The following is an 11,215-nucleotide window of genomic DNA, read 5'->3' as shown; positions in this document are numbered from 1 at the left end:
CCAAACAGCTTTACTCTTATTAAATGTCTTTATTTACTACATTGCTAAAAAATATAATGTTCTATAAGCAACAATCAAACAGGTAAAATGTCCGGAAAATTCATGTTATTGATAAAATAAGCGACTCGGTCGTGAGTATTTCCCAATACTTTTTACATTGTATATCGCTTTTCAATCAGGCAGACATTATGGACAACTTTATTGTATTTTTTTTCAGTGTTCAGGAAAATTAGATGAAAATCGACCCATTCGTTCCAAAAAATATGCTTATAATTATAAACGCTTAAATACAGACATTACAGAATCGTTTTAGTACAAACAATTCAACTGTACTTTCAGTTCAATGTTTGCTGTAGCTTTTGAAGTTCAGATTCTAATCTTTCACGAAGGTTCGGCTCAATCTTCGTGGTTGGTTGAAGGACGGTTTGACACAAGTTTACAGCTCTATGCACACGCGGAGGTGTCGGATGTAGCACAACTGATCTAGCAAAGTTGTATATACCCCATGGCCATGATTGCCCTCCTGCGTTTGCTGGATCATCAAGAAAACTTTCAAAACAATTCAATGCAAGCTCATACTCAGCACCGGAGGCGTAGAACTTGCCACAGTAGATAAGACATTTCCTGGCCACTTCCCACTGCTTTACATTCTTCATAGCAAGGGAGCGCAAACGGCGACAAGTTTCTACGGCGTCCTCATAATACTTCCGATCGACTGGAAATATAAAATTGAATATATGGGCATATAATACTGTAGGGTAACATTGAATATCCTTAGCACCTAAGTCTTAAAATTTATACAGTTACCAACGCTCTTTTAGAGTCGCGGGGTTACTGTTATCCAGTAGGGTGGGGGAAGATGGGACACTTTTAAACTCTTTTTTCTCGTTCCATTTAGTAGTAAACAAAAAAAAATATTTCCTACTATATGATTCTGAAAGATTAATAGTGTAAACAAACATATTAATCATGTGTTAAATATCACTAAAAGCAATAGCCAAACACAAGTCCGAGAAAGCTCTACTGCTGTTATTACGACTTCAAAGTGTTAGTGTTCTGATAAAACGACCATAAATAATAGCGTAGGGGAAGATAGGACACCTTTTCATTCTTTTATCTCGCCCCCTTTTGTAGTGAACAAAGAACATTTAAACAATTATAAAACCGAATTTCCACGACTCCCGAGACCGTTGGTTAAATTACCTTCAACCAGCCGCGAACGAATTCGTATCAGATGTCCTGTAATGTTCATTTCCCGATACTCTGCGTTGTCAACTTCTTTAATGAGACCGTTCTCATACGGACAGTCTTGAAGTTTTCGAGCTAATCCTGCTTCTTGTTTTTGCATTAATTTCTTCATCTCTACTGTATATTCTGCTGTACCTCTACATAATGATTTACACCAACGCATTCCGATTGGAATTTGTCCTCCTAAAACTGAAATTTCTTCAAAGAGTAAACCGACATCCGTCTTTTCTCTGCATTTTCCCGATATTGCGGTCGCCATTCTGGATAACCAAAGTGACTTCTTGTAATCAATTGAAAGCTGCTGGCAATACAAAATAATTCGACTTGCACTATGTAGAATGGACACGATCCTTTCGGCCAAGAATACTTTGCGATGCTTTTCTTCATCAAGAAACAATTTAGCTTCCCGAAGACTTCCAATTATGTCTGTCCCCATTACCGGACACGTTACAAGCTTTTGTCGAATCTGTTGCAAAAAGCTGGCTTTGTCTGTTGCCCTTGATTCAAGAAAATCTAAAACTCTCTTCTGGAATATTAGAACGCTGCTTTCGTATTCGGTTATTAACCCTCTATCTAAATTATCACCCGAACAGATGGAAGATTCAAACAATTCTTCTGACACTTCATTCATTTCTTTGTTTTCGTATTTAGCAATAAACTCAGTCAAGCCTGTGTCTTCAATGCCTTTTAAAATTTGAAAGACCAGTTTGAAAGCCTGGCTTAGAAATTCAAAGCAGGACACTTTATCGTCTGCTACAGACCCGTATACTTCGTAAAGATGGCTTAACAGTAGTTGAGTGAGTTTGTCACTTGTTTGGTTTTCCTTGACGTGAGATAAAAGCACTCTGATATGGGGGTAGATGGATTTCATTTTAGTTTTCGTTTTCGGCTCTCGTAAATCCTTTGTCACAGAACCAGCCAAAATCCGGACCATGGTTTTAAAGGATTCGTCGTCAGGCGGCAAGTTAACTCGAAAAGCATGCAGAACTACTTCGTGTAGTTTAAGATCTTTGCCGTTTTCGCACAAGTCGAACTCATTGAGCATACTGATCAATTGACCAGCTTTTATTTTGCTTTGTCCGAACTTTCTTCTCATGTCTCCATTTTCAGACAGAAAACGTTGAAACAATTTATTGAGAAGCTCTCTTGGAATGCTGTTGTAATGTAAATATGACAAACACGACATTACTTTCAGATTAACTGCATCGTTGTCACGAAAGGGCAAAGTAATAGCCTGGAAAATATGTCGCACGTTCGTGCCATAAACCTTCTCCAACTGTTGAACTTCCAAAGCGTGCAAGTCTTCTTCTCCTTCGACCAATTCGATCATATAATCCTCATATGAAATCTGTGATCGTTCGCGGAAACCTTTAGCTGTTTTTAGCCCTAGAATTGAACCACTGAAACGTTGAAACACCTGACAAGCAGCATCTTTTTCAGAATCACTGATCGTCTCGTAGAATCCCTGATTTCTGTTCAACAGATACTCTATTCCTTCATCTTCGTTGAAACCTTTTACTCTCATTGAACGATATGACGAGATCTTTTTGCTTTCTACGTTTTCCAGAACAGTCTGATAACGAGTTGCCATATAAACGTGGAAGGGAACATTATTCTCTTGAATTTTGTCAACCGAACGCAAAAGATCGGAAAGCAACTTTGGTGTTTTAAGAGGAACATCTTCGAAAATAATCAACACAGAGATTTTTGTTTCTCGGAGCAATTCAGCAAGAGAACCAGCACAGTTTCGTTGCAGGTCACTTATTACACGCTGTTTTGCATCTTCTGTAATAAGGTTGCTGTGGAACAATGACTTTACCAATTCCTGTAATTGGGCTTGTGCATCATGACCCTCGTCCTCAAATTTTATGTGCCACTTTATATAAAGCTCGTGGTTGCTTTCATAAGGAAATTCCCCTGCAAGTTTGCGCATAATCTCGGTCTTACCAGTTCCTGGAAATCCATGGCAATGTAGAATTACTTTTTTCTTCCTAACTACGCTCTCTTTGACATCCACGTATTGTTGCGTAACGGTGAAGTTACGCGTTGAATTTTTGAACGAAGAAACAGATTTTTTTGGTTTGGGTTCCGCATCTATGAATAACGTTATGTTAGGTAATCGGTCATTGTTAAAGGTGCATACCAACGAACATTGAAATTTTTTTTGTGGATAGAAATGCTCAAATTTGATCGAAAGGCAAAACCAAAAAAATCGCGTTTAAAAAAAACAAATAAGTAAAAACAAGTTTGGGCGATATCAAATACACAGGAAATCCCATGTATTCTCGCGGCCGACTTTTTACTCAAGCGGTTGAGTTTGCGGTTTTTTATGCATTTTTTAGGATCTGTTTCGTTCTTTGAAACTTTGTTGGTGCCTTTACATCACATTTGATCATTTCTGTCAAAACACAACTTTGATATTTTGTTGGTATGCCCCTTGAATGCATGTTTTGGTTACAATTTGTACCTTTAGCAGGGACTGTTAGATTGCCAACATGAGAGTTGTTTATGATGTTGTTTATGATGTTGGAGATGGCGGTGGTTTTGCCTGTACAAAAAACTTTCGTTTAATCATCAACCAATATTATAAGTAAAATTCAATTTGCTCACCTTGAGGTAATGTCGGGTTCGACATTACTTTCCTATTTGGCACAACAAAAGCTTTATATTTATCAATTTCTCTTTAACTTTTTATTTATTACCCACTAAAAACAATACGCATTAGTTACATGTTATTTTAGACAGCTAGAATTTAACAGTAACAATAAGTATTTTATTAAATAATTTAATTAGATCAAAACGTTGTTTTTGTCCGCTTAAACTTAACCAACTACAGGCTTTTCTACTCTTTTCTAAAACTGTTTAAAGTAGGCTATAGCTTCATAAGACGACATGCCCTTCAAATATTGTTGACAATTCAACACTGAGGTTGGTAGTTGTATATGTGAATGGTGGGATAATAATGCGTCGGCTGGGTGAAACCTTAGTTTCATGTAGACGAGCCTCAACTTGCAAGAACGTTCTTTTCATCCAAAACAAACATTGAGCTTTTAATTTAACATAGGTGTTGATCCAAAAGAAACGTTTGAAAGAAATCGCATTGAATGAATGAATGAATGAATGAATGTAACTTGCTTTATCATCAACAGTATCATCACGACTTTATGAAACGCCCGTCAAAGCCGAATACTGTTGTTAAAAACAGTGCATAAACAGACCGCACGTTACCTTCCTTTCCTTTTTGTGGTAAATTTAAAAAGCGACCGTTTTATAGATCCCCAAAAATTTTTTTACTTAATAAAATTGGTCCACTATAGGCGTAGATATTCTCCCTAAAACAGTGATCTCTTGTGCTATCCCTTTTTTGCTACGAGCTTCATGATTGCGACGTAGGAGCGTACTAGTCACGTGACTGATTTTATTCGTATAAAGGCCGAATCCGCGTTTTTTTTAATCGCTTGGCTACAAGTTGCTTTTTGCTGTGTTTGCAAGTGTCGGTCATTATTGCAGGAATAGACTTAAAAAGATCAGTGATGACACTCTTTAATATACCGAGCGATAAAACACGTCAAGCTTGGGTGGATTTTATATTGAGATCTCGACCGTGGTATGTCATTCGAAAAACAGCTCTGCCATTCTAAAAACAAGTCTGCCATCTTTATTTCAAGCCAGAAGATTTTACTGTATGGCTTAATAGTGCCAACATCTATCATCCCCACTGTCAGTTAAATGGTACCCCATTATCGTTATATATACGCAGCGCTTGTTTACATGCAGAGTCTCGATGAACACACCACCTCGCGCCTTTTTGAATAAAAGCGGCCACGCTTTAGCGATTTTGTCACTTGAATTTGTCACGTGGGTAGTACACTTCTCATTTTTTTGCCACGCAACTTTCAAATCAGTTTATGAATTTCACGGTGTTTGAGCTGGAATATATTTGGTTATACAGAACCGATTAAAACAATTAAGTAAGGTGTCGTTGGAATTAAAAAAAACACTTCCTATCTATTTAAGCGATATACATTTGGGTGTTTTTAAGCCCTTTAAAAATATGGTAAATGGAAACAGCCTTTTAACTTGGTGGTACATCGAGTCGTTCGTAAGTGCACCATAAATACCCTTGCGTTATCGGAAAGGCAACAAAACCGTTGTCACTTGAATCAAAGGCGAGTGGGCGTCACACCCGGAATTTACATGCTATCCTATAAATACATAAGGCAATAGCAAACGCTGCTAACTGTTCTCACTAAAGCGAAGCATATAAAGAACACGTATATTATATTTGAGCCATAGCAGGGTGAGATAGTGCATTCAGGCAACGGTTAACGCAACAAACCACAAAAAATTCAGAAGAAAGAATTTATACAGCTAAGAAGAAGAAGGCATTTATACAGCTCGACTAAGTTTTCATATGACTGTATTTTAAAACGGAGTTCAGCAGCTTTAAAAAAGTGTCTTTTAGTGACTTTATCTTCTTCGCAGTATTGGTGCAACCTCTACTTTTTATTGTAGTATTGCCAGAATGAAAAGTCGTATCTCTGGTCAAACCGTTTTTAAGCAAACTAGCAATCTTTCTTAATACAGCTGGTTGGACTTGGTTTTTGTCTGTAAAGTTTTGTAACACCAGATCCTGACTCTATTTCCTTACACAGGAATTATCCAACTCTGTTAGTTGAGCACCAGATCAAATTCACGGAATTTATTACAAATATATTAATTTACAAATTGTAAAAACATTTTGATTAAAGTTTCTTAAATATGTTTCACGTTTCTTTCCGATCGTCAATCAACACCAATTCGAAGTTGAAAAGCTAACTAATTGTTTGCTTTGAATGAAAAGCTCATTGTTTGACGATGCGGCTTGTTCACACGGAACTGAAGTTTTACCCAAACGTTTTACACCATTCACATATGTACAACTTCCAGCCTCAGTGTTGAATTGTCAATAATATTTGAAGGGCATGTCGCCTTATGAAGCTACAGCCTTCTTTAAACAGTTTTAGGAAAGAGTAGAAAAGACTGTAGTTGGTTCAGTATAAGGGAATAGAAACAACGTTTTGATCTAATTAAATTATTTATTGCAATACTTATTCTTACTGTTATATTCTAGTTATAAAAGGTCTGAAAAATATAAAATTTATAGAATAACAGTTGTCCAAAATAACAAGTAACTAATGTGTTAAACGTGTATTGTTTTTAGTGTTGTATTAAATGAAACATTAAAGAGAAATTGATAAATATAAAGCTATTGTCGTGCCAAATAGGAAAGTAATGTCGAACCCGACATTGCCTCAAGGTGAGCAAATTGAATTCAACTTCATGATATTGGTTAATTATTAAACGGCTGATATTTTGTGTACAGGCAAAACCACCGCCATCTCCAACATCGTAAACATCCACAACTCTAATGTTGGCAATCTAACAGTCCCTGCTAAAGGTACAAATTATAACACATACGTGTATTAAAGGTGCATACAAACGAAAAATCAAAGTTGTGTATTGACAGAAATGATCAAATGTGATGTAAAGGTACCAAAAAAGTTTCAAAGAACAAAATAGCTTCTGAAAATGCGAAAAAACCGCAAACTCAACCGCTTGAGTAAAAAGTCGGCCGCGAGAATGCATGGGATTTCCTGTGTATTTGATATCAGCCGAACTTATTTTTACTTATTTGTTTCTTTTAACGCGTTTTTTTTAAACTTTGGTTTTGCCTTTCGATCAAATTTGAGCATTTCTATCCATAAACAAATTTTCAATATTCGTTGGTATGCCCCTTTAACAATGACCGATTACCTAACATAACGTTATTCATAGATGCGGAACCCAAACCAAAACAATCTGTTTCTTCGTTCAAAAATTCAACGCGTAACTTCACCGTTACGCAACAATACGTGGATGTCAAAGAGAGCGTAGTTAGGAAGGAAAAAGTAATTCTGCATTGCCATGGATTTCCAGGAACTGGTAAGTCCGAGATTATGCGCAAACTTGCAGAAGAATTCCCTTATGAAAGCAACCACGAGCTTTATATAAAGTGGCACATAGAATTTGAGGACGAGGGTCATGATGCACAAGCCCAATTACAGGAATTGGTAAAGTCATTGTTCCACAGCAACCTTATTACAGAAGATGCAAAACAGCGTGTAATAAGTGACCTGCAACGAAACTGTGCTGGTTCTCTTGCTGAATTGCTCCGAGAAACAAAAATCTCTGTGTTGATTATTTTCGAAGATGTTCCTCTCAAAACACCAAAGTTGCTTTCCGACCTTTTGCGTTCGGTTGACAAAATCCAAGAGAATAATGTTCCCTTCCACGTTTATATGGCAACTCGTTATCAGACTGTTCTAGAAAACGTAGAAAGTAAAAAGATCTCTTCATATCGTTCATTGAGAGTAAAAGGTTTCAACGAAGATGAAGGAATAAAGTATCTGTTGAGCAGAAATCAGGGATTCTACGAGACGATCAGTGATTCTGAAAAAGAAGCTGCGTGCCAGGTGTTTCAACGTTTCAGTGGTTCAATTCTAGGGCTAAAAACAGCTAAAGGTTTCTGCAAGCGATCACAGATTTCATATGAGGATTATATGATCGAATTGGTCGAAGGAGAAGAAGACTTGCACGCTTCGGAAGTTCAACAGTTGGAGAAGGTTTATGGCACGAACGTGCGACATATTTTCCAGGCTATTACTTTGCCCTTTCGTGACAACGATGCAGTTAATCTGAAAGTAATGTCGTGTTTGTCATATTTACATTACAACAGCATTCCAAGAGAGCTTCTCAATAAATTGTTTTACCATTTTCTGTCTGAGAATAGAGACATGGGAAGAAAGTTCGGACAAAGCAAAATAAAAGCTGGTCAATTGATCAGTATGCTCAATGAGTTCGACTTGTGCGAAAACGGCAAAGATCTTAAACTACACGAAGTAGTTCTGCATGCTTTCCGAGTTAACTTGCCGCCTGACGACGAATTATTTAAAACCATGGTCCGGATTTTGGCTGGTTCTGTGACAAAGGATTTACGAGAGCCGAAAACGAAAACTAAAATGAAATCCATCTACCCCCATATCAGAGTGCTTTTATCTCACGTCAAGGAAAACCAAACAGGTGACAAACTCACTCAACTACTGTTAAGCCATCTTTACGAAGTATACGGGTCTGTAGCAGACGATAAAGTGTCCTGCTTTGAATTTCTAAGCCAGGCTTTCAAACTGGTCTTTCAAATTTTAAAAGGTATTGAAGGCACCGGCTTGACTGAGTTTATTGCTAAATACGAAAACAAAGAAATGAATGAAGTGTCAGAAGAATTGTTTGAATCTTCCATCCGTTCAGGTGATAATTTAGATAGAGGGTTAATAACCGAATACGAAAGCAGCATTCTAATATTCCAGGAGAAACATTTAGATTTTCTTGAATCAAGGGCAACAGATAAAACCAGCTTTTCGCAACAGATTCGACAAAAGCTTAAAGCTTGTCCGGTAATGGAGACAGACATAATTGGAACTCTTCGGGAAGTTGAATTGTTTCTCAGTGAAGAAAAGCATCGCAAAGTATTCTTGGCCGAAAGGATCGTGTCCATTCTACATAGTGCAAGCCGAATTATTTTGTATTGCCAGCAGCTTTCAATTGATTACAAGAAGTCACTTTGGTTATCCAGAATGGCGACCGCAATATCGGGAAAATGCAGAGAAAAGGCGGGTGTTGGTTTACTCTTTGAAGAAATTTCAGTTTTAGGAGGACAAATTCCAATTGAAATGCGTTGGCGTAAATCATTAGGTAGAGGTACAGCAGAATATACAGAAGAGATGAAAAAGTTAATGCAAATACAAGAAGCAGTGTTAGCTAGAAATCTGCAGGAGTGTCCGTATGAGAACGGTCTCATTAAAGAAGTTGACAACGCAGAGTATCGGGAAATGAACATTACAAGAAATCTGATACAAATTCGTTCGCGACTGATTGAAGGTAATTTAAGCCGTTTACTTTTTGAATGGTAAACGCTGCTGCATGATACGAGAATTTTATCTAACCGGCGTTTTGAAGTTCAAAAATAGTAGGGTGGGAAAAGACGGGACACCTTTAGCACATAATATCCAAGTATACTGATTGTGTTTTAAACAAATAACAACGGTCTATGGGAGCCGTGAGGGTACGGTTTCATAATTTCTTAAATGTTCCTTGTTTACCACCAAATAGAAATAGAAATCGATGGAAAAGTTGCCCAATCTTCCCCCACCCAGCTACTATTTATGGTCGTCTTTATCAGAATATTAACATCTCGATTAGAATATTACATTAACATACTTAATGACAGCAGTAGAGCTTTCTCAGACTTGTGCTTGACTATTGCTTTGATTGGTATTTAACATGTAACCAATATGTTTATTTATAAGGTGGAGGACAGGACACCTTTACCGATACTATTCCTTATCGAGCTTTAAACAACAATTAACAACGGTCTATGGGAGTCATGAGAATACGGTTTTATAATTCTTTAATTTTCCTTTGTTTACTACCAAATGGGACGAAACAACAGAATGAAAAGGTGTCCCATCTCCCCTTACCCTTCTGTACTCTTTGTTTTTCTTATATAGTAGGGTCGGCTACGATAGAACGTGTTATCATACACTTTTCTCGTCCCTTTTGGTAGTAAGCAAATGGTATTTCCAGAATCATATAACCGTAGTCCAGCAACTCTAAAACAGCGTTCATGACTGTATAAGATTTAAATGCTAGCGTTATCCCACGTTACCCTACAGTATTATATGCTTATATATCCAATTTTATGTATTTCAGTCGATCTGAAGTATTATGAGGACGCCGTAGAAACTTGTCGCCGTTTGCGCTCCCTTCCTATGAAGAATGTAAAGCAGTGGGGAATGGCCAGGAAATGTCTTATCTACTGTGGCAAGTTCTACGCCTCCGGTGCTGAGTATGAGCTTGCATTGAATTGTTTTGAAAGTTTTCTTGATGATCCAGCAAACGCAATCATGGCCATGGGGTATATACAACTTTGCTAGATCCGTTGTGCTACATCCGACACCTCCGCGTGTGCATAGAGCTGTGAATTTGTGTCAAACCGTCCTCCAGCCAACCACGAAGATTGAGCCGGACCTTCGTGCAAGAATAGAATCTGAACTTCAAAAACTTTTACAGCAAACATTGGGATGAAAGTACAGTTGAATTGTTTGTACTGAAACGATTCTGTAATGATTGTATTTAAGCATGTATAATTCTATGCCTAATGTATGGAACGTTTATTCTTATATTGTTTGATTTTCATCAATTTTCTGCCTGATTGACGTTTTGATTATAGAACAATATATTTTCTTAACATTGAAATAAAAAGAAAACAATTGATAAGCGTATATAATGAAGTTTTTAAGGTAATTTCTAAGTTAGTGTTTCGCATTTACGAAGCTATTATAGGTATAGGTGTAAAAGCATATACATAGTAGAGTGGGGGAGACGGGACAACTTTAGCACATAATACTTAATAACCTGTTCGTGTTTTACACAATTACCAACAGTCTATGGAAGTCGTTAGGATATAGTTTTATAATTTTTTGAATTTTACTACTAAATGGAACGAGACAACAGAGTTAAAAGATGTCTCATCTTCTGCCATCCTACTGTATACAAAATAATTTCCGAAACAGTGTTGACTATGTCGCGCGTTGTATAATTTCTAACGCATGCGTTAGGCTTTAAAGCGTTTTAAAGTTTGTTTATACATAACAAACTATCACGATAAAAACTTGCAAAACTTGTGCCATTACTCATATGTCGAGTCACTTTGTGTTTTGAAACTCTATTTTAATTGACATGCAAGCATGTTTCTGCCAAAATAGTTTATATATATTGGACCTTTGGCGTTTCAGGATAGACCATTGCGTTACGGTAGTTTAGTTAAACTATTAGACAAACAAAATATATAGTCATTTATCTTAGTGACTTAGTTGATTAACATAAGAAA

The 11,215-nt window shown here is 37.0% G+C and overlaps 2 protein-coding genes across 2 annotated transcripts; one reads left to right on the top strand and one right to left on the bottom strand.

Annotated features, from left to right (window-relative positions):
• Window positions 1-9: 9 nt before the first annotated feature.
• On the bottom strand, window positions 10-3,955 carry LOC149727840 (uncharacterized). The gene is made up of 4 exons (XM_089889286.1): window positions 3,859-3,955; window positions 3,716-3,796; window positions 1,204-3,342; window positions 10-715 (listed from the first exon to the last, which is right to left on the bottom strand). Exons 1-4 carry the CDS (start codon window positions 3,881-3,883, stop codon window positions 336-338), a joined length of 2,625 nt encoding a protein of 874 aa, XP_089745412.1. The 5' UTR covers window positions 3,884-3,955; the 3' UTR covers window positions 10-335.
• A 2,124-nt stretch (window positions 3,956-6,079) lies between these two features.
• Window positions 6,080-11,199, top strand: LOC149727839 (uncharacterized). The gene is made up of 4 exons (XM_089887672.1): window positions 6,080-6,547; window positions 6,614-6,688; window positions 7,066-9,204; window positions 10,036-11,199. The coding sequence occupies exons 1-4, from the start codon at window positions 6,523-6,525 to the stop codon at window positions 10,257-10,259; spliced, it is 2,463 nt and encodes an 820-aa protein (XP_089743798.1). The 5' UTR covers window positions 6,080-6,522; the 3' UTR covers window positions 10,260-11,199.
• Window positions 11,200-11,215: the final 16 nt, after the last annotated feature.

The sequence above is a fragment of the Ciona robusta genome, chromosome 11 (genome assembly GCF_009617815.1).
Source record: "Ciona robusta chromosome 11, ASM961781v2".
NCBI classification, from domain to species: domain Eukaryota; kingdom Metazoa; phylum Chordata; class Ascidiacea; order Phlebobranchia; family Cionidae; genus Ciona; species Ciona robusta.
Note: the sequence above shows the minus strand (reverse complement) of the source record. Positions and strands in the feature narration are given on the sequence as shown.

Coding starts and splice junctions, on each gene's coding strand:
- LOC149727840 (XM_089889286.1), bottom strand. CDS start 3,883: ATGTCGAACCCGACATTACCTCAAG. Junction 3,343..3,715: donor TCTAACAGTCCCTGCTAAAG/GTACAAATTGTA, acceptor CGTTATTCATAG/ATGCGGAACCCAAACCAAAA. Junction 716..1,203: donor TCGTTCGCGGCTGGTTGAAG/GTAATTTAACCA, acceptor TTATATTTCCAG/TCGATCGGAAGTATTATGAG.
- LOC149727839 (XM_089887672.1), top strand. CDS start 6,523: ATGTCGAACCCGACATTGCCTCAAG. Junction 6,689..7,065: donor TCTAACAGTCCCTGCTAAAG/GTACAAATTATA, acceptor CGTTATTCATAG/ATGCGGAACCCAAACCAAAA. Junction 9,205..10,035: donor TCGTTCGCGACTGATTGAAG/GTAATTTAAGCC, acceptor TATGTATTTCAG/TCGATCTGAAGTATTATGAG.